Source organism: Cystoisospora suis (assembly GCF_002600585.1).
Source record: "Cystoisospora suis strain Wien I chromosome Unknown contig_1594, whole genome shotgun sequence".
Taxonomy (NCBI): domain Eukaryota; phylum Apicomplexa; class Conoidasida; order Eucoccidiorida; family Sarcocystidae; genus Cystoisospora; species Cystoisospora suis.
In genome coordinates, this window is record NW_027154394.1 from 1 (window position 1) to 22919 (window position 22919).

The following is a 22919-nucleotide window of genomic DNA, read 5'->3' on the forward strand; positions in this document are numbered from 1 at the left end:
TGTCTGGCAGCGCTTCGAGAACGACCTCCTGCCACTATAGCTGCCCTGCTACCAGCAAGCACGGCGTCATTCTCTACCCTGTCGAGCTCTTCTTGTCTTCTTTCTGCTTGCCCCCTCCAGGACATTTCTTGATTTCTTTGTCTTTCCGCCTCTACGGCGAGCTCGGCCTCGCGCAGTTTATCTCTTGCTTCACTCAGTTCTCGTCTCAACTGCTCGCATCGGCTTTCCCAGGCGGTTCTGCTCTCTGTAAGGTCTCCTCTCCGCCTTTCTTCCTCTTCTCTCACTCGGTCCTGTGCCCGTACTCTCTCCGCTTCCAGTCCACTGCAGAGGCGCTCCAAAGCTCCCACCTGAGCGCGCAGCTCGTTGTTCTCGTCGTTTTTTTTCTCCATTTCCAGAGCAAGCGCGCGTCGCTCCTCTGCTGCTTTCCTCAGATGCTCACCTGACTTCGCCCTCTCCTCGCCCAAAGCGTGCTCGCTTGCTTTGCACTTCGCCGCCCAATCTTTTGTCTCCTGGAGTAGCGCTTGCCTGAGTCCTTCTTGTTGCCGAAGCTGTGCCCTGGCTGTCTCGAGAGAATCTTGTAGAGTTTGACACCGCTCTTCTAGCGCTGCCCTGTCCAGGGCGAAGGTCGTCTCCAGATCCTCCATCTGCTCTTCCATCTTCTCTTTCCTCGCCTTCTCGGTTTTCAAACGTGTGTCGAGTGTCTGTACATTACGGCTAGCTTCCTCGGCCTTTGCTGCCAGAGCCAGCTTCTCCGCTCCCCACTCTGCCTCCGCTGCCCGGAGTTGCTCCATACTCTTACGAAGAAGAGAAACTCTGTATTCATTTTCGTCTCTCTCTCGTCGTGCAGTCTTCAGAGCAGCTTTGAGTTCCTCAACGGCTCCCCGAATGCGGACCAAGCTCTCTTCCTGCTGCGCCTGTTGGATTTCCTTCTCAGTAAGCTTCTGAATCAATTCACGCCGCTCCTTCAGTGCCTCACTTTCTGCGTGCGCTTCTGCTTGGCTGGCCGAGCTCGGCGAGTGTCTTTGCTCTTCCTCTCTCTGAACGAGTCGACGTACTTGCATTTTCAGCTCCTCATTTTCCTTCTCTAGGTTGGCGTGATTCGTCTGCAGCTGACTGTAAGATGCCTCAGCGCGCTGCAGTTCAGCTCTGAGGACCTCACGCTCGACCTCGACCTCCTCACATCTCCGCTCTAGGATCCGCACCACACCTTGCTGTCTCTCCTCTTGCATCCTCATGTGTTGATGGCCTTGGGTTAAGAAAAACAATTGTTGCTCTTGCTGAACTTGCAGCTTTTGCCCTAGCTCTTCTATGACAGCCCTGAGCACCTCAGCTTGCCGCAGAAGATCCTGCCTTTGGCCGGATTGGTGTGAATGCGCCAGAGCTCCAGCGAAAGAATCTTCTCCCTGGGCTCCGCTTTCTTCACCGTTCCCGCCTCCCTCTCTTACTTGCAGCAACTCCTCCACCTTCTCCTGATACACGCGACAGCGAGTATGAAGCTCAGAAGCCCGTCTCCGTGTGTCGTCAAGGGCTTCCTGTAACTGGGAAGCTCTCCGCTTTGTCTGCTCGAGTTCTTCATCTCTGGTCTCTCCTTCCTCTTTCAACCGTTGAAGTGTCCTTGCCAACTGGCCTAGCTCTCTGCGCAATCCCGCGCAGTGCTGTGCGTTCCGATCACGTGACTCGGATGCGCTCTTAAGTGCGGCTTCCAGCGCATTGCAACGCCTCTCTGCGACTCCCAATGCTGCTTGTTCCTCGTTCGCTGCCTGCTTCAGACTGGTTTGGAGTTGCCTTTGCAGAGCCTCGTCCTTAATCCGCAGCACCGCGATTTCATCCCGCATGCGACCGACTTCTTCACTGGCCAAAGCCGCCTGCACTTCAACCTCCGCTAGCTTCTGTTGCGCTTGATCTACCTCCTCAGCCCGTCGGTCGATCTCACTCTGCAATCTTCCCTTCTCCCTTGACCACTCAGTTATGTCTCGCTCGCGTTGCTGCTGCAGGTCCTGTAGTCGAGTATTTGCCATTGTTAGCTCGAGTTTGTAGTTCTGTTCTTCCCGCTGAAGACGCAGCAGAAGTTCCTCAGTAGATAGGTGAGACTCCTGCCACGTCTGCTGGAAACGTTGATGCATGCTCGCTTCTCGTTCCACCACAACCTGCAGTTCTCGCCTCGCATCTTCTTCTCTCCCTTGTAGGACGGAGCACTGTTGCTCCAAAGTTTTGACGCGGAATTCCTGAGCCCGGAGGTCAGCTTCGAGGTTCGCGCAGCGAGTTTTCAGTTGAGCGCTCTCCTCGCGACTCTGTTGTTCCGACTGCTGCCACGCCCGTTGGCGCCCAGTTAGTTCTGCTCGCGATTGATCGAGCTGTTTCTGTAAAGACATAGCCTGGGTCTGTGTTTCGCCCAAGGTCTCTCGTAGCATCTGCTGATGCTCCTCTGCTTGTTTTCGGCAGTCTTCCAGTGCTGCTTCCAACGCCGCCTTGATACTGCGACTCTCCTCTTGCAGCTGGGCAATCTTGGATTCATATCGTGTCTCCGTTGCATGCATCTCCGCCGCTGCTGCACTGCAGCTTGCTGCTAGCCGATTTTGACCTTCCTCAAGCTGCTGTTCCAGCTGTCCAAGTTGTCTTTCCTTCTGTCTGAGTCTCTCGCACAGCGCCTCGTAATTCCCGCGAAATTCGTCCATCTCAGTCGCCCACTGTCTTCTCGCCTCGTTGGCTGCTGCATCCCGGGCGTCTAATGCGCGCTGAAGCTGCTCTTCCCGCTGCTGGGCCTCCCGTACCATGTCCCAAGCCGTCTGCGAATCACCTTCTTGTCTTTCCTGGAAGGCTCGGAGTTGCGCGAGTTCACCCTCGAGCGAGGCCTTTTCCAATGAGATGGCGTGTTTCTCTTTATCAAGTTGATTAGAGACCGCCTGCGCTTCTTCCAGTTCTCTGTGCAGTCTTTCGGACTCCGCTGCAGCATCTTTCGCCTGGGTCTGTAACTTCTCGAGTTGTTGGTGTAAGCGCTGTAACTCATTTTCTCCTCGGCTGCGCAGATCATCGGCTTCCTGCTGCGCTTGTTGTGCTTTAGCGCTGAGTCGCTCTATATCCTTCTCCGATGCTTGTCGCATTCGTTTGACCTCTTCCTCACCACATGCTCTCATATCCTCGAGAAGCTTTTGCAGCCGCTGTATTTCTTGTTCGCTCCGAGCCTCCTTCTCTTCAGCTAACAGCTGCAGGCGGTGAATTTCGTGCTCTCCCTTTAGTCTAGTTTCCTCCGCCATTCGCTCCATCTTCCTGACTTCCTCCTCACCTCTAACCCTGTTCTCCTCAGCAATCTCTTTGTGCCGCTGCGCTTCAGCGTCTGCGGCGATCCGCTCTTGCTCGGCTAGCTGCTGCATACGCTTCATTTGTTCTTCTGTCCTTACTCTAAAGGCTTCGCTCCGCAGTACCTCTTCATTCTGCGCAGTCTTTGCGTCCTCCAGCTCCCTCGAGAGTTGCGTTTCACGCTCTTTCGCTGCTTGAACTCGTTCTTCCGCCGCCCGAGCCTGTTCTTCCGCTGCATGAACTCGTTCTTCCGCTGCGTGAGCTCGTTCTTCCGCTGCGTGAGCTCGTTCTTTCGCTGCGTGAGCTCGCTCTTCCGCCGCCTGAGCCTGTTCTTCCGCGGCGCGAGCGCGTTCTTCCGCTACCTGAACTCGTTCTTCCGCTGCTTGAACTCGTTCTTCCGCTGCTTGAACTCGTTCTTCCGAGGCGTGGACTCGTTCTTCCGCTGCGTGAGCTCGTTCTATCGCTGCGCGAGCTCCTTCTTCCGCTGCGCCAGCTCGTTCCTCTGCCTTGCGAGTTCGCTCCTGCTCCATCCCAGCCTGTTCTTGGGCTTCTTCGAGCTCTCTCCGAGCGCTCTTCAGTTGATCTTGTGCATGCTGCATTAGTGTCTGCAAGTTAGTACACTCAGCTTGTAACTCGTCGCGTGCACATTCCACCTCGCGCCGGGTTTGTAGGGCAGCAGCCCGAGCTTCATTACTTTGTAAAAGGTCTTCTCGCAAGCGGCATAGTTGCTGTCGCGTGAGCTCTTCTCTCTCTTCAATGTGTTTGATTTGACCAAGTAGCCGCTGCACTTCACTATTCCGGCGCTCTTCGGAATTTCTAGCGACCTGATGCGATAGCTCCAGCTGTTCCTGTTGCACACGACTTTCCTTCCGAGCCTGTGCTAAGTCCTCTTCGAGTTCTCTAGAAGTCCCTCTCTCTCGATCGAGCTCTTCCCGAGTTTCAGTGAGAAGCCGCTCCAAGCGAACGCTTGTCTGGTTGTCCTGAGCAACCATGGCCTCAGCAATTGTGCGCCGGTGCTGTTCCGCTTGCAGGACTCTCTTCGTGGCGAGCAGCTCCTTGTCAGTTTCTGTCACTTTGTGCTGCATCTTTCGGAAGTGTTCACTCTGGGTCTCTTTCTGTTGTTCGAGTTCCTTCCGCAGCTCGTGCATACTCGCTTCAAGCGACATTCTTTCTCTCCTATGCTCCTCAAGTAAATCTGCTCTCTCCTGCAGTACGCGGGTCAACTCCTGTGACCTTCGCTCTTCTTGTTCGATTCGCTGGCTCAAATCTTGAATACGCGCTTTAAGGTTTGTTATTTCCTCTTTTTGTTCAGTGACGTGTTTGTGCCTCTCTGTAAGCTTTTCCGCGTCCTCTTCAGCTTTTCTCCGAAGCCCCCTCGTTTCTTTGTCTATCTGTTCAACACGCCTTGTCCATTCCTCTTTGTCCTTTGCGTGGAGGTCCCTCGAAGTCTTCAAGTCAGCTTCTGCGCGCTGCCTCCGCTCTTCACTTCTTTCAAGGTCTCCACGCGCTCTTTCGAGCTCCATCTCGATCCGACAACGTTCTTTCTCAGCCTCTTTCCTCTCTGCTTCACTTCGAAGCAGGCTCTTTTGTAGAGTCTCCTCCACCTCCGAGTGCCGCTGTTTCAGGTTCTCCACCTGTTCCCGGAGCTCATCGCACTCAATCTTCACCGCTTCCGACTGCTTTAGAGCGTCAGTGTACTGCCTCTGCGTTTGCTCAAGCTCTGCTTGAGTCCGAGAGTAGTTTTTTCGGAATTCAGTCTCAGCTGTCCCACGTTCATGGATCGTCTGCTCTAGCTTTCTTGTTTGCTGCTCTACTCGCTTCTCTAGCTGTTCCTGGGCCCGCTCGTGTTGCTCTCTTTTCTCGTCAACTACCCTTTGTAGATGACGCAGGGCCCGAAGCTTTTCTTCTGTGAGTCTTTCTTCCATTTCTTTCCTGAGACGAGACACTTGGTCCTCTGTCTCTCTCCGAGACACTTCTCTCTCCCGCTCTAACTCTTTACGACTCGCCTCCCTTTCTTCCAAAGCCTCTGTCTTCAGTGTCTCCACTTCCTCTCTCCTTCGTTCCAACAGCGTTTCAAACTCCTTCTCCCGTCCCCGGAAGGCCTCCACTTGTTTCTCGGACTCCTCCAAATGGTTTTTCAAATTCTTCTTCAACTCCTGCTCACTCTCGAGTTGCACCCTAAGGCGTCCCAAGGCTTCTGATAACTCTTCGCCTTTCTCCCTTGTCTGCTGCAACTCTTCTTCTAGACGCTGCAAGCTCTTACGCAGTGTCCCTGCTTCAGTCTCGGCTACCTCTCGGCGTCGGTTTGCGCTTACTAGTTCAGCGAGTTTCTCTCGCTCCGACTCGAGGTGCTCCTGCTGAACCATCTGCAGCCTGCTCTGCAGCTCCTCAGCGTGTGCCTCCAGGGAGAATCGCCGCTGCTGTTCGTCAGCCATCTCCTCCGACTGTAGAGCCAGACGCTGCTCGGCTGCATTCTTTGCCAACAATGCTTGATGGAGCTCTGCACTCTGCAGAGATACAAACTCCCGCGCAGCAAAAACTAATATCGGAAGACAACCTAGAGTCGAGTGTCGCTCTGCATTCAGAAGCCGTACCAACCAACGATCTGGGAAGCTAGTGTTCTTTTTAGTACCCCAGGGGACACGGCGACTTTCACAGTCGAGTACCGCGAAGCAAGTCCTGTATGTGCCTGCCACGTAGTGCTGTACACGGACACAAGACAGCTTGGGTGTGATGTAACGGCAGAGTTGTGTGTTTTTATTACCCCTCGAGTGAACTCACGCACTGCGCCACCTTCGTCTTCGCCCTGACTGGACTTCCACCAGACTGTATCGTGCAGTTTCCGACATTTTCCAGAAATACAACAGATGCTATGGGCAAACGGCCACAGCTGTCTGAAAACCAGTCTTTCGTTTACGGTGTGCGCTTCCGCGATGGCGCAGCTGTGCCCCTTTTTATAAACTGAAAAGCCTCAGGTCGGCACCGAGCTCCGGGATCGCCTACCACGTCATTCAAGTAAAGCAAATGCAGTATATGACAGAAACAAACTTCTCTAGCACTTGCCTGCTGCATGCATTCTTTGCTGACTTTTTTCCATTCCTCCTGCTGGTCGTTGACCTGTTTCCTCAGCCGTTCTTCAGTTTCTTTAGCATAGGCGAGTTCCTGTCCTTTCAAAGCAACTGCCTGAGAAAGGCGAGAAATCTCAAACTCGCTTTCCCTCATTGCCATCTCCTGGTCTCGAACTTTTTCGTGCAGCTGCTGGATTTCTCGTTCTGCGCTAGCTCGTACTTCTCGCAACTCTTTTTCCAGGCGATCCGCAGCAGCCTGTCGAGACATGAAACGTTCATGGATCGCTTCATTTTCTTTCCGAGCCGTATCAATCTGAGATTGTTGAGCCTGCAGCTGTCTCAGCAATTCACCCATATCAGGTTCTTGCCAACTACCTCCTGCCATGCTTTGGTGTTCTTCCGTCTCTCCTTCAGTAAGACCCATGCACGCTGTCGCGGGGGACGAGGAGGATAGTGAGGTATGGTGTTCGCGATGTACTTTGGCTAGCTGCTCCTGTTTCTGTTGAAACTGCGACTGAATATGTGCGTGCTGCTGTTCGAGCACCTTCTGTTGACTTTTCAGCCTCTGCTCCTGGAACGCCGAAAGCTGTCGTTGATGTAGATTTTGCTCCTTCTCCCGACCAATTTCCCTCTCAAGGTCCTCGAGTCTCTTTTGTCGCTCTTGCATTTCCTTCTCCTGTGTGGCGAGCCGTGTCCTCAACTCCGCCAGCAGCTTCCGCTCCTCAGCTAGCTCATGCTTGATCGTTTCGACCTCGCGTTGACCTTGTTCCATTTGTTGTTGTCGCATCTCTACCTCGTGTTGTAAGCTGCGGTTCTCTTCGAGATGCATCTTCGTCAAACCCTCCTGGACATTCTCGAAGAACACTGTTACCTCTCTGATTCTTTTCGATGCGTCTACTTCGCTCTCCTCTCGCAGAGTCTCAATGCGTCGCTGGTGAGTCTCACGTTCCGCCTGCATTTCCGCTACATGTGCGGCTTCTCGTCTCTGCTGGTCCGCCCTCAGTTCTTGCAACTCCTCCTGTGTCTTCTTGAGCTTGTCCTGGATCTCAAGAAGCCTCCGTTCTAACGACTCAGATGCTGACGACGATGGGAGAACACCAGAGAGGACATCTCTAGTCTCCTCCTTGGCGGCTTCAAGTTTCTGTCTTGCTGGACCTGTGGCAGTCCCCTCGCTAACACTCCGCCAAGGCACCGTCTCTACTGGTAGATTACGTAGCCGGGCAGACGGCAGCTTCCCTTCAAATGCTCCACTATCCAGCTGATGCTTCTCGCAATATTCGGTCAATTCTAGCTCCTGTCTTCCAGAAGGAGAGCGCTCTTCGTACACACTCTCGTGATCTCCCTTGTTTTCCTCAGTCTCCTGACGCTTCACTCCGATTTCCTGGGTTGGCGGCGACCGCGCTACCTCCAGTTCGTCAGCAAGGCGCTGGCATTGTTTGTGCAAATCGTTCGTATGGCAGCATTGTTCATTTAGTTTGTCTGTCGTCTCCCGGAGGTGTTCAGCCCATACAAGCCTCTCTTGTTCTAATCGGGCCTTTTCTTTCTCCAGCTGTTCTATTCGATCCACAAGTGATCCCCAGTCCTCCAGTTGCAAGGTCTCTACCGGCGAAAACTCTCTCTGGCCTTCTTCTCCTTCACCTTGCCCTTGTTCGTTAGCTTGTGCTTGAGCCTCTCCAGCACCTTCTCGTCCTCCCTTGTCCGATTCTCCGCATGGTCCTCCTGCTGATTCTTCCTCATTGGGCTCTGGAGACGGCTTTGGTGGTTGTTCTTCCCCTTCGCAGTCAGGAGCTTCACCTGTCCCCTTCTGTTTATACTTCTCGACGAGCTCCAACAGTCTCCGCTGGCGCTCTTCTGCGTCATGCGTCCAGGCAGCAAGGCTGTTTTTCAGCTCGAGGTTCTCAATTTGTAAGCCCCGATAGCTCCCCTCAAACTCCTTCATGACTGCGCTATACTCTTCGTCTCTCTCTTCCCACTCCCTCAGGGCCCGGCGCATGGCCAACTTCTGCTCTTCGCTGTGCCGTAATCTTTTCGAAACATCCTGAATCCTCTCCTCCAGCTGGCCACATTGTCCTTTCCACGCCTCTTCTTCTTCTGCTCTAGTCTTTTCCAAGCTCTCATAGTTTTTCCGCACTGTTTCCAGCTCGGCCTCCAGATCATGAATCTCTTCTGTTTTCTTGCTCAGTGCCGCTTCCAGTTCCTTCGCTTGTTCCTGGTTGCGGTGCTCAATCTCACGTTGTAAATTTGAAATCTCCGCATCTTTTTTTACAACGGTTTCTTCAAGCTCCCGTCTCCGCCTTGTTTCCTCCTTGTCGTAGAGCTCCCTTTCTTCTTCCCTTCGCGCAAACGCAGCTTCTAGATCTTGTCTTTTCCTCTTCTCCTCCGTCAGCAAAGCAATATCCTCTTCCCTCATCTTTGTAACTTGCCGCTCTAGATCTTCCCTTCTTTTCTTCTCCCCCTGTAAAGTCGAAGCCTCTTCTCGTCTTTCTTCGAGTAAACGCCTGTAATCCAAAGTGACGCGCTCCAGCTCCTTCCTGGTATCACTTGTCGCCGCTCGCCAAGCTTGTAAGGCCCTTCGTAATCTGCTGAATTCTTCTTGTGCCGCGTCAAGCTGTACGTGTAGACTGTCCTCGAGTCGGCATCTGCTACTTTCCCCAGCGTCCGAGGGCACATGACTTCCTCCAGTCTTAACTTCTTTCGTTTGTTCCAGTACAGCGCACAGATCCATGCTGCTTTCCTCCCTCTCTTCCGCACGCAGGGTCTCCTGCAAGAGCTTCAGGTGTTCCGCAAGCTGGGCGGTTTTTGCAATAGCCGCGTGAAGCCTTTCCCTTGCTTGATGGGAATCCTGAAGAAGCCCTTGAAGCTCCTCTACTGCCATTTCAAGCCTCTCTCGCGCCTCTGCCGCTGTTTCCCTCTCTCTCACTAGCACTCTTTCCTCCTGTTCTTTTTTACTTCTTGCTGTCTCTGAACTACTTTCCTCATGTACAGTCCGCGCTGATGTCTCCGGAGCAAGGCGTAGCTCTGTCCGGAGTGACTCTAGTTCTGCGCGGTCCTGCACTATGAGATGTCGTGGCTGCTCACCTTCAGTTTCACCTTGTAAACTCCTTTGAATCTCAGCTTCCTGCCCTCTGTCCTCCTGGTCTCTTGCGGGTCCCTCTCCTTCAGTTGTCTCCCTCTGCCCCGATCTGTATCCTTCCTGCTCCTGCAGGTTTTGACCGTCTTCTTCCTCTAGCACCTCTCTTTTTATTTCCACATTTTCAGGGGTGTCCGAACCTCCTTCATCTCCCTCGTCGTGACACGTGCCTGAGCGACCCCGTCCCTGTGACACTTCAACCCCCGCACTGCTACTTTGCACAGCACTCGCGATGTCTTGGGAAACACCACCGCGTTCCGTTGATGCGTGCGTGGCTAGCAGAGCTGCGAGCTTCTCCTTGAGTTCATCCTTCTCCTCCTTCTCTCTAGTCGCAGCTTCCGCTAGATCATCCTTTTCCTTCGTCGTCACTTCGAGAAGCTCGGTGAGGACAGCTAGCTGTTGCCGGAGCCGCTGGCACATGTCTTCTGTCTCCTTTGCGCGGTCCTTCAAGCTGGTCTCAACCAGCGCAACCTTTGTGCGTTCTCGGTCCTTGTCCGTGACTCTTCTCTCTGGAGAGGAGGGACAAGAGTCCAAGAAAGACGACGCCAAAAACGAAGACGCGGCCCACGAGGACAGAGGCGAGGAAGCTTTCAACCGATCTCCCGGTCTGCCATCTTCCCACAGAGACGGGAACACACTCGGAACTCGCTGGAGAGTAACGCTTACACTTCTACGACCTCGGTTTGCTCTGCGCGGCTCGGTATAAGCCCGATCTCGTTGAAGAGTTTCCAGCTCCTTTTGCGTCTCCTTGTATGCTGCTTCGATCGCAGCGCAGCTCTCCGCGAGGTCCTGGAGCCTTGTCTCCAACTCCGCCTTCTGTTGTTTCAGCGCTTCGCACTCCGCACTTGCGGCTTTCCACCGACTCTCTAGTTCCTCCTTTTCCTCCTGTAACCCGAAATCGACAGACCGAGGCTCGCGCTCACCCCGCGTCGGTATCTCTTCAGAGGAAGAAAACGGGGAAAGCTCAGGCAGTGAGACAGGCCATGGCTGCTGTTTGCTATCAAGCGGAAACGTCTCCCGCTGTCCGCTTCGCTTTTGCTGCCTTGGCTTTTGCTCCAGGCGCAAGTTGATTGTCGGTAACCCTTCTCCTGATTCACGCTTGAACGAACTTCTGAACAAAGTACCTGCTTCCAAATAATTGTCTTTCTCGTTTCGGACGTGCCCTTGCTGATAAGACTCTAGGGTGTCTGTCACAAACGCCAGCTGAGAAGCTAGTTCTTTACAAAGGGACTTGAGGTCGTCGCGTTCTGAAAGAAGCCTTTCTGTGTCCCTTTGGTATTTTCCCTGTAACTCCTGATCCCGCTTCTGCGTCACTTGGTTCTCTTGTGCTTCAAAAGGAAAACTCGCCCCTGAGTCTCCCTCGCTTTCCAGTTCCGTGCCTCTCTCAGTACCCGCTTCCGCTGCACCCTGCCCTCGCCCGTTTCTGTGAAGCTGTTCAGTCAGTTCTCTTAGCTTCTGATTATCTTGAAGCAGAACTTCATTTCTCTCCCGGAGTTCTTCGTTTTCTCTCACTAACTGGCACGTGTCATCGGACAGGCGAACCCGCCCAGCCTTTGACCTCTTCTGTTGCTCCAAGGGGGCAGTCAGCCGGTGCTCTAGCTCCTTTATACTGGGATGCTCGAAACCACTTCCTCCTGGCCTTTCCTCTGTGTATGTCCTCTTGCGAGTGGGCGCTTGGAGTTCCTCGAAGAGGCGGCCCTGGGCATTTACTTCACGTTGCGGTTCCATAAGCCCAGGCTCTAGTCTCGGTTTGTCATCCGCAAGCACGCCGGTTTTGTTCTCTCCCCCGTTAAACTCCCCTGTCTGTCTCTCCGTGTGCACCTCCTGCTGTGCGTCCCTCCGACATCTCTGCAGCTCTTGTTCGAGTCGGTTGATCTTGGCAATCAAGTCTCTTTTATCGCGGAGTAAAATGTCGCGCTGCGCTATTAGCCGGTATGACTGTTTTTCCTCCAGAGTGTTTTCACTTTCGACTTCCTGTTCCAAGTGTGAGATTAGGCTGTTCCGCTCATCCAGCTGCCGCTGCAATAAGACCACCTGCTGCTGTAGTGTATCGTTCTGCCGCTGAAGGAGGCTGTAGTCTTCCTCAAGTCTATCATAAGCATGAGTATTTCGCTGAAGAGCATCCTCCAGAGATGAGCACTTGTATTTGAGGGACGACGACTCAGCAGATGCTGCGACGAGACCAGAAGCATGTTTCTGTGTAAGTTCTTCAGATGCTTCCAAACGGGTAAGGGCTTCTTCGTGAGCGGCTGCAAGCTGTTCGCACCGAGTCCGCCACGAAGAAAGCTCTACGTTCAGGGCCTGGGCGGAAATCAGAAACCAGGATGAAGAAAAGAACGGAGAAGCATCATGCTGAGGAGCCAAGATGCAAGCAGAAGCAGCTCGTCCTGCCTTACCATGAAACATTACAATGGTTGGCCTAGTCGATGATCCCGAAGTACGCCGCGGTTCACGTAACAGTCACAGAGTTCTCGGGATTAGGTCTGATGAAACACAGCTGCGATTTCAAACAGATACGATGCGGGTACCGATGACGACGCTGCTTGGGACTCTAATTTATATATAAGTAACTACTACCGGTCAGCTCAGACAGAAAGAAGTATTCTCCTGCAGAGCGGGACGTCTCTCTGCGTGGGCCACGCCTGGAAGCAAGGCCGAGCAATTTCGGCTCGGGTAGTATTTTTACCTCTTCTCCCTGCTGTCGCCTTTTTTTAGGATCGACATAGTCATCGTCTGCGTGATCTTCCTCGCCATCTTCTTCCGCGACGTGATCCAGAAGGTCAAAGAACTGCTGAGCAAACCAGAGCGTCCGTCGTTCACTTCTCTGGAGAAGGCGTTCCAGGCGACTAATCTGCAGATGTACAATGCGAAGCACACACAAGTGGCATATAGTTTGAACGCACGTCGACAAGAGTGAAATTCAGAATTCGTAGCGGTCAAAGAAATCCCGAAGAGCGTAGAATGTCCCTCATCACTTGGGAAAACAAGAAGGGAGGCGAGGCAGAGCTGGAGACTCGGGACCGCTGACAGATGGTCAGGGAGCACAGTACTAGAGATGGCTCAAGCTTTTTTGGCGGAAGCCGCCGGATTTTGGTGCCGTCAATGTGATCACACCAAGGGTAGCTGGGAAAGATGTGAAAACTAGCCGCCGCATTGTGCTACGACTCGCCCCAGATCCTTTCGCTTGGACCCATACTGTAAAGTGTGCTCAGACTGTCAGGGGTTTCCATGCTGAACAATTTTCGCGTTCAGCCCTCTCTGCGTGTCCACATAGATGGCTAAGTTGATAATCTGTCTGAACGACTACGAGACTACATTCTGGAAGCACCACACTTCTGCGTACCTCTTCATGCAGTCCGTCTCCTTGTTGGTGTGCATAAAGGAGCCTGGTTTCAAGATCGAGCTCCCTCTGCTCCAGATTTCTTGCCCTCGCTGCCCATTCTGCGCGGTTCTGCAGAACCTGAAGCATCTGTTGCCCTGTCCAGAACTCCCCCTCTCCGCACGCATAAGCCTGCTGTACGTACAATCCGCCTGCCCGCTGCTGCCGTGCAAATAGCTCCTCCTTCTCTTCTGCCAGTTTGTCGATATGCATTAGAGCATTAAACAAACGCCTTTCAAGAGCAAGCACCTCTTCACCGAGTTCCTGCTCCCGCCGTACGGAGGACTGAAGCGAACGCTCAGCCGTTTCCGCAAGCAGAAGAACATGCTGAAGCTGAAATTCCCTGTAGGGGTTTTTCTCTCCAGACGAGGCCACCGTTGACGACTCGTCCTCTTTTCTGGACGTTAGCCCGTACAACGAGGAAGAAGACGGTTTCTCCTGGACTGCCGCAGCTCGGAGGCGCTCGCACTCTCTCTCGGCTGTCCGCGCCCGCACGGTTGCTGCCTCCACCTCGGTCCGAAGGAGACGAACCTAGGACAGTGCAAGCCAGAAAGTCACAACTCTAGTAATCATGAACCATACGAAATTCTCGGGGATAACTATGTGTGAGTACGAGCAATGCCAGACGCGAAGTCACTGGAGCTTTCGAGAGCGACTTGCCGGAGGAAGTAGTTCGTAGCGTAGTCTGAACTCCGACGCAGAATGAGAACGTGAAGCAAGAGAAAATTGAACGGCCTACCACGTGTCCTGTAGAGACGATGCGCCACTACCCAAAAACGGTCTCCCAGTGCGGTCGGTTCCGACTGTGCCCCAAGCCTGGTGGATGTGGGTGAAGCTCTACGCAGAAGGGTCACCGAGCTGGAACTCCAAGTAGTCCTCTCCCCCGGCAGAGACTAACTGTAGAGGAGCACACTGCGTATGCTTGGCACGGGCAGCCACTAGTTAAGGGGTTCAAGCGTCCTTCTTCGGCAGTCAAGTGTGCCGGTCTGTCTGTTACCGAAGCACTTTCATGACTGCGGCCGAAGGTTAAATGTCCCTGCCAGCAGACACTATTCTTGTGCAAATTTTGAAATATCAGCTAAATAGCCTCGCCGCCTAGCCGTACCCACACTCGTCTATCTGGAGACTCCGTGTGGCTAACTAAGCACGGGAGTGAGACAGAACCGCCTTACAATAATCTTCTCCATACTGTACAGCTTGTTTTCTCCACCACCTCTCGTGGCGTACGGCAACCGGACGACCTGCCAGAAGCTGTATGGAGCGAATAAGCTTTCTTCTACCTCTTTTCTCCGAGTCCACACGTCTGCCTCTCGATGACACAGTACGGAAGTGGCTTGCGTGATCGTGCAGGACTCTCCGCAGCAGAGGCCTCAGAGCCACCAGTTCTCCGGACACGGGCCTCTGGCTTGTGTCGATGCGAGCTACGCGATAGGAATGACCGGTCAATGCCTCCCCTGTCGAAACAAGCCGACAAAGTGTCGCAACCTCACCTGCTCCTCTTTCGCCTCCAGTCTTCTTTCCAGTTCTTCTGCATGCAGTTCAAGTAACCTGTAGGCCTCTCGATCTCTCTCGAACTCCCTCAGCCTCCCTTCCAAGGAGTCCACTTCGATAGTCATAGTCTGCGCTGTTCGCTTCGACTCGAGCAACTCCAGAACATCGCGCCTGCTGGCCTCAGCCTGCTGAAGAAGCTGCATTTGCTGGCGTTCCAAAATCTCCAGTTGGAGCCGAAGCTGTTGATTTTCTTCCAGACTCTCAGCATGCCGTGCATGCAAGAGCTTAAACTCTCGATGTTGTTCTCTCACTGTGTCAATCAACTGCTCGCCCGCGTAAAGACGCTTCTGGGCCTGACGCAGAAGCTTCCCGGCCGCCTCGCTTCTGAACTGCTGGACCCGGGCTTCCTCTTCTCTCTCCTGTAGCTGGTGTGAAACATTTAACCCCACCGACTGCGCTTCAATGACTTGCTGTCGTGCCATGTCGAGGGAGGAACTGCAAGTTAAACAACAAGGCACGCCAGCGAAGCTTCGCTTTGGCTGCGCTCGAACGCAGACGTAGGACAGAAGCTTAAGCTTATCTCGGCTTACTCTTAGAAGACGGATACTAGTCCGCCGGCGAGCTGCCCCCTTTCATGCTAAAGCTTAAGGAGACGCAGAAAACGCAAGAAACACACGCCCAGCGCCGACGCTGGCCTCTGCGCCACTGCGGAGTGCTTTGCTCTCGCGTGACCTGGACTACTGGCACAGACGTCGACGTCTAATGCTTCGGAGTCCGAGTGACCACTTACAGCCACCCACTTCCGATAAAAACGAGATTTTCCTTTTCCGGGACACATACAGCGTCCCTTTCCAATAGGGGGAAACTTTCGCCTCTGCAGACCACCCCAGCCGAAGCGTCAGTAGAAATGCTTACCTTAGAAAGTCCACTTGTTTCTGAAGCTCAACGCAGCGCTGCTTCCGTCTCGCGTTGATCCGTCTTCGCAAGGCTAGTTCTCTTCTTAGCGCCAAACCCTTGAACCCCAATCTGCTCCGCCTTTCTGAATCCCAGGAAAATATCAGGCTATCAGCACCCACGTGGGGAGGACAACTTTGCAGCCCTTCTCTCATTCCTCCGCTCTCATCTATAGAACGGAGCTGCTTTGAGTCGTCGGCTAGCCTCTTCCGCTCACTGTCCGTGTCGAGGTGACCCGCCACCAGAGCTCCCTCTCCTGCACCCTCGTTGCGGCTTCTGAGAAAAAACGACCGCCGACCAAGTCTCACGGTGTGCTCGCTGGTGGCGCGAGACAAGAGATTTCCCGCTGCGCTCGACCGGCGAGATACAAGCGTCTCACTGTCCTGTCCTGCCAAAATAGGAGAAGATGAGGAGCGAAGACGGCGAGCAGGAACATGTTGACCGTGCGCGCCGCCGTCGCTCTCCATGAAGTACTCTGCCTGATGAGGCCGAGAGAAAGACAAAGGTGAACCAGATGAATCCGAAGCCCGTGCTTTAAGCACATTCCCTTCCCCTCTCGCCTGCGAGTTTGGGGTGTCGAGAGGGGAACGAAGCGCTAACAGAAGCCGTTGACGAGTGGAATGTAACTCCCTGGAAAAGAAACAGTAGAGACGAAAGTGAAAGGAGAAATCGCGGTTTTCGGTACTCTGGGTGGGAACGACGCAGCCAATAGCATACAGAGCAATGGTCTCCTAAAAGTAAGAACAAGAACGAGACCCGCGAAGAACCGAAGAAGAGCAAGACAGGGGATGTAACACATACAGAAGCATCTCTTTCGTAATGAGACAAAGAGGAGACTAGCGACCAAACGAAGATGCCGAGAGTGCGAAAGCTTACTGCTTTAGCCTCTGATGTGCCGCTTTGATGCTTTTCAGCTTGGCTTTGAGAAACTTGTTCTCCGCGACCAACCTGCTACTTCCGAAATCTCTCATAACTGGAAGGGAGCCTGCATCTCCCACTCCTGAAAACTTTTCCATCCCCGCTGCACTCTCAGCCGTATTTACGGGACTGTCTATATCGATAGCCGCTGAAGGCGAGCCTGGTGAACATCGGAGGGTAGCCCGCCGAAGGCTTGGCGTAGGGAAGACATGCTCAGGTAGCACTGGAGAGTAACCCTCTCTGGGTGCGATACTGCCTCGTCGAGGGACCGAGTTATCCCAGGAAAAAAGGTGAACATCCGGCCGTGCAACTCCTTCTGCAGACCGCTCGTTTACTTGCAGGCCCGCGGCTAGGAAGCGTTGCCGTTGTCGTTCTAGCTCCGCCTGGAGAGCGACAATCTGCTCGCGCTGGCTGCAAACACGTCATGCGAAGACGACGAAAGACCGGCGAAAAAGGCGCATCTGGAAATAGGGGCGGATCATATCACTAACACGAGGAACCCTTCCCTGTGCTGGTAAAGACAGGCATGAGAACTAGAAGTCAGTCGAAGTCGCCTCATCTCAACCATGGTGTGCCGAGGCCCCTCAAGCCAACAAGCGACTCTCTCTTCTCTATCACAGATCCTCCAGCGTTGTGTGCTCTTCAGGACCGCTGCGCAACTATTGATCCCTGCCTAGTGAAGGAAACCGAAGCGCGGAAGAGGTCGTTGGGCTCCTGCCTAATTACAAACCACAGACTACTACTCGAAACATCTGACTGCAGGGTGCATCACTACCACAAAGCTTGTATCCGCTTCACCCGCGGTCACTGGTAGTGCTTGATGTTGCGGACAGCAATCTACCTGAAGCGTCCCATGTTCCCCAGCGCGATCTCTGAGAAAAACAGCCGCCTGTTTGAGAAAACCAAGGTGACGAGAAGCAAACGCAACCCTTGTACGCGGCCACACCTGACTACCATCAAGTAGTAACACAATCGAGCATCACTGGAGATCTGAGCACGAGACGAAAATGGTGTGGACCTGCCCCACTGAGGTTGACGGGGAAAGGGCGGCTGGGTCTTGAGGCTACACTCCCTAGTCGCCGTCGAGAAATGCACGCAGCCAACTTCGTTGTGTTGCACTCGCGCTTCGAATTTGCAAGTAGTGGTGTCGGAAACAGGAACTTCCAGCCAAAAAGGGGGTTCGAGAATGTCAAGGCACCGACACTGAGTTTGGGTGTATATGATAGCTAACTGGGGGACAATACTAAGCCGTGAAGGGCGTGAAGGAAGTCGACGCTGAGCTTACACTCGCAACTCCTCCCGAGCGTTCTCGAGCTCAGTCTCGTGGAAGGCCTGTACACATGGCATCGTTACATGGTCGCACCCTGAAGAGAAGGCTGCCCACTATGCTGTCCCGCACGTTTGCTGCTTGGTAGGTCAGGTACGTGAACCCCACAGCGACATACATATTCCAACGCATAGAAAGGAATCCTACACGCCCACCACATCTGCTTTGACTTCTTAGCGAAGGATGCTGTGAAGCCAACCCAGCACCGGGTTCACTATCGCTCTACAAACTGAGAAATTTCTCAGCCCGGTGCAGAGATTGTCAATCCCATAACGCACACGCAAGAGGGCAAGGCAGCAAGATATGCAGTAGAAACATCACCCACGCTCCCGTAAAAGCATCTGCAGGCTTTCTCTCTCATCTCCGGATAACCCGTGCTTCAGGGGATCCTGCCGACTTGCGTGACAACGCCGGCACTAACATACAGAGGAGCGATGAAAGCATGTAACAGCCAGGTAGCAAACCGGACCTCTTCGCCCGATCCCTTGCTGGTCTTCGATACGCGCATACCCGCGGAGAGTGAACGCTACACAAGAAAATACGTCCAACTTCGTCCTGGCTTTACCTTTGAAACAACGTCACCACAATCGCCTTCGCCTCCGGAGAGCTCTCTTTCTGACATGCGCCCCTGAAACCACTGGGGCACGGCGGAGTCTTCCAGCGGCCCGACCGTTGTCGGAGCACCAGACACCGCCAGACAACAGGTGCTAGCTGTTCCGTAGCTGCGACCGAAACTGCTTGGCCTCTTCCGCCAGTAACTTCCCGAGGAATCGGGAGTGCGGCTGCGCTCCTGTTGCTCCCCGTTTCCCGGCTGAACTGTGTCCTCTACTGCGGAAGGGTCCGAAGGCTTTGAATGGTTCCCTGCTTGCGCACGGGAGCTAACTGGAGAAGGCCGTGGCGATCCGGTGTACCGCGGATCATCCGGATCCGAGTCGCCGGATGCTACAGCAGGAAAAAGGAGAGGCTGGACAGGACCTCGAGAACGAGACCGGGATGTGCTGAGCTCTTTATTCTGAGAACAGAGCTCCAAGACACGGGACTGCAAAACACCAAAACGCACGGCACGGGGTACGCAAGGAATGTGGTATTCATTTTCACGGAAGCAAAAAGTGAACTTCTCACTATAGGCCGGCACCAAAACCAGCGAGTCTCCTTGTATGCTGCGGCCGCGGCGAAATCTCTTGCACTCGGGCACCAGCAAGTAAACTGAACTATGAGTGCGCAGACAACCGAAAGAGTAACGTGCTTCCCGTGCCGGACAAAGTCCCCCCGGTTACTACTTTCCGTTCCGGAGCGTGGCAACAGGGGGTGGTGAGTGTCACAGGAAATCCCTACTGTAGAATCGAGAGTGCACAAGACTGCCAGCAGTTAGGCCAATAATCGCACCGGCCAGTGAGCACGCCTGGGGGTGACAGTATAGCATGAAGATCGCTGCCGAAGAGCACGCAACACACTGTGAAACGGCCAGCTTGATTGAGGAAAACCTACTCGAAGAACGTGCACCTCGAGTTCCCTCTCATAAAGCTCCGCTGTCTTCTGCGCACAACGCCGCTCGCTGTCCTCGAACTTGGCTTTATACATGTCGGCTAGCCCGCGATAGAATGTCACTTGTTCCTGTAGAACAAGGATCTCTGGCCGTCCACGGGCCTCGGCCTCCGCCTGTCTCTCAAGCAGAAGATTCTCAGGGTTACTTACAGGCACACACTCTACCTGCTCTTTGTTGGCGTAGGGCACCGGACTCGGCCGACGGTTATCCGGCTGTCCCTCCTGAGTCAGGGTATTCCTCTGCAGACTGCCCGTGAGCCCAGCGTCACAACACTTCAGATACCTCGGTTCAGGGCTGAATTCCTGAGACGTTCGAGCGACCAGCCCAGCATGTCGGTTCCGGATAGAGAGGCCGGGATCATGCCCGTCACGGTGGCTTCCCAGGAAAGCTTCCTGTTGCTCTTGCCTCAGCTGAGCCAAGTATTGTTCCGTGACATTACAGGGAGGCAAGGCTGGCAACGGGTCGTCACGTTGACCTCCCTCCGCAATCTGGTTTCCTCTTGTCAACTGCCCTGGCTCCCGGCTGCCGGAGGGACATACCGCACGTGAAGCTCGGCCGTCCAAATGCTTCGCAAGAGAGGGAACCAGATCAGACTGTAGAGGCTGCCGAGGTGTGTGATGACCAAGTCGCTGGTAGCCAGCCGTAAGAGCCTGGGAGAGTTCTTGCCGCTGCTGCCGTTCGAGCGCCTGCATCGCTTCGTCCTCAGGAGTCGGAACTGCGGAAGGAGTGAGGAACGTGGCACGTCCCTGTTGTCGAAGACTGGCATGACCGCTGGATGCGCTGGACTCCAGGCTACTTCCCCTCTCCGCCGTCGTTACACTGCGAGGCACACTAGCCGCCCTCATTTCGCCGCCCCCTTGCTTCATTTTGAAAGAGGGAGATTCAGTTAAGAAAACTGTACTAGTCACTCGAGCCGCGACACTAGAGATCGCCGGCTGGCTTTCCGGTCCCCGAAGACCAGCGTAGAGAACTGCATCTCGACTGTCACTTCCCTTTTGAGAAGCCGACAACATACCTTGTTCCTGAGAAACGGCCAGCCCACCCTGGGGTGGCAGAGCAGGCTCTCGTTGGAAACGAGACAGAGATTCTCGATTGGGGTCCCGCTGTAGTCCCGGTTGGCTCACTCTCAAATCCAGGTGCAGATGCTCATTACCAACAGCAGATGGACCTGATATCCCTTTTCCGGTGTCTGACCGGGAAACTGGGTGGGCACGTGCTGGCGTAGCCTTCATGGTACATCTTCCGGTCCTCCCTACTTCTAACGTGGGCGCCACCCGCGGCAGGGTAAGGTGGGGGAGAAGAGTACGCTCAACAGCACAAGTGAAATCTACATGGTCGGCCGGCGGGAGAATTCGGTGTGGAATGTGGCTCCCAAGGGGCGAACTGGACGTGCGGTTAGGCAGACGGACCGACGACGCCACGGGATCCGTCACAGCAGGTATCCCCGTCGTGTCTGTTTCGGACACTGCTCGCGTCTCCATGGGTGAGGCGCAAGAAACGGAACGCCGACAGGCATTTTGTTCCGCCGCTGGCCGCTTTGTCGCTACGGGAGGAGAAAACACGTCTTGCAGAATATTTTGTGAGCAGCAGGCCGGGCATTGACAGGAGTTAATACCCAAGCATCTGTGATTGCCATCAGCCGAAGTGGGTCTTCTCTCTCTCCAGGAACTTGTCGGCGCAGCGAGCAACCCGCCACTGAACGGCCTTCTGGACTGGTTGGGAGAAGCCATCCTGTCCGGTGTCTGCCCGGCAGGAGGTGAGCGGGAGGCGCAGCTGCCCAAGATCCTCTCACAGTGTGGCGCCGTGTGGAAGCGCAGACGGGGACAGGAAGAAAAGTCCACGAAGAAAGGAACCGGAAAAGGCTGGGCTTGTGAGAGGTTAATGCAAAGATGCACTCGCGACCGGCGTGGCAGGTGACATCCCCGTCGTCTTCGAATCTGCGCAGGCGCATGGCTGCAGTTCGCCTTCACCAGAATCTGGACGGTAAGGCTCTGGATTCATGCCCGAGAGAACCTGGGGCTGAAATCTGTTTCTGAACACCTACCGACGTGCCCGTGAGCTGAAATCTACAACACTCACGACCCGCGCAAACATGAACCATTTCACCCAGATCGAAGGACGGGTGACTTCCGAACGGCTAATAAAAAGTCAGGAAGAAGGAAGAAAAGTCGGTGCGATCTGCCCGGTGGCGATCCAGCATACAAGTGACAAGTTATAGGGCCCACGACGTGAGCGTGGGAGCTCCCGCACAGAACAGTGTGTTATAATTCTTCACTACTACTGGGAGTCTGCGTCAAAAGCACACATCATTTGGCTGACCGCTAGCATTCTAGCAACTGTGAAGCATTCAACAGATTCGTAGGCACGGACGCCTGAGTAACATGCGTGACATGGACTCCACAAGACTGGGACTATAAGAGCCTTCTTGCGTCAACCGGAGAAGACGTCTTCGGTTACTTCACGAAAATCGGATTCCTCTGTCAAAGAGAAAGCGCTCATCATCTATTGCCCAGAAAGACAGGTATATGGAGCCATGTCTTCTGAAAAAAAAAAAAATCTCGGAGCCCACTTTCAAACGCCTGGCGTGAAAAAGCAAATTCCCGGGGAATGTCCTTGGTAAGTGGAAAGTTGTTTCAGCGGCAGTTGCCACGTGTGGCAGTGATGTGCGAACTCGTTGAGTCACCGAGAGACTGGTGAGCGACGCTGTCGAAGTACTGCCAAGCATCTGACGGATGCGCTCACCAGCAAGCGCCGAGAATTCGGTGCAGCGGGCGCTCGCGAGGACGCCGACTAACAGGTTTGTTCAGGGCAAGAGGACTAAAACTTCCCATAGTGACGCAGCCGAGGCACGCCCGCGGGTCATTCTTATGTCAGTCCGGTAAAACGCAAGGACACCGGGGAAGGCCGTGCGAAGGAGTGAACCACTGATCGGCCGATGGAAGCGTAGCGTCTGATTCCCGAGGCTGCAAGGTACGAAGCCGATAGTACGAGTTAGACGAAGTGGAGGACAGATCTAATTGTGTGGCCTGGGTAGAACGGCGTCCCAGGCTCACTCGAAACATGGGACTGCACTGCTCGGGGAAACGTCGAGAGTTGATACGGTAGCCCGGGTGACAGGTGACGGAAGAGGAAGCCATGAAACGCGTCAAGAAACAAGGGAAACCGCCACCATCTCCAGGCAGCACCCGTCTACTCTGAGAGCCAAACTTCAGTCAAGGAAGGACGAAGAGAAAGAGAAGCACGAGCAAAGAACACCGGAGCGACACCTGCAGGCACTGGCATCATGGGAGGTTTGAAGACATCGGGAAGGAAGTGTCGGACGAAAAGCAAAGAATTGCCTTCACAGCGGGGGCGGATCCGAGAACCGGGAAACGCGGAAAAATGTGACTCCCAGTAGCGGAGAATTCCACAAACAGCGACGCTGAGCTTTCCTCGCGACAAGCGGGAGAAACCTGGGACGCTGGGAGGAGGGCCCCTGCGAAACAGCGAAGATGGTAGGGATGGGGGGGTCGCCGAGGAGGGTGGGCCTTGGTGCTGGTAGTCCAGCAGGATCGCTGCCGGGCTACATCCATGCCCTTACCGCGAAGTCACCAAAATTATACATTTGCTCTGGCTGTTTGGGGAGGGTTTGTTTTTGCTGGGGGAGCAGGTAACAGCAGACATGTGTGACGTGCGTACCTCGTTCCAAATCGTGAGCAGCGCAACAGTCAGTTGCAAGACAAGGCCACAGCAGGCACACGACGTCGACAGGCTAGGCGGCATAATAGAGTGTTGCTGCCGCGAAGCTCAGCGGAAAGAATGGAAGGCCA

At 54.3% G+C, this 22919-nt stretch overlaps 1 protein-coding gene across 1 annotated transcript; it reads right to left on the reverse strand.

Annotated features, from left to right (window-relative positions):
* On the reverse strand, positions 1-22477 carry CSUI_003531 (surface antigen repeat-containing protein; the record flags this gene model as incomplete). Its single annotated transcript, XM_068063727.1, has 10 exons — positions 19053-22477; positions 18130-18603; positions 17523-17569; positions 16196-16648; positions 15281-15949; positions 14365-14860; positions 12839-13405; positions 12182-12346; positions 6301-11796; positions 1-5804 (listed from the first exon to the last, which is right to left on the reverse strand). Coding segments are annotated over exons 1-10 (15959 nt in total), but the record flags the coding sequence as incomplete, so codon positions are not given.
* Positions 22478-22919: the final 442 nt, after the last annotated feature.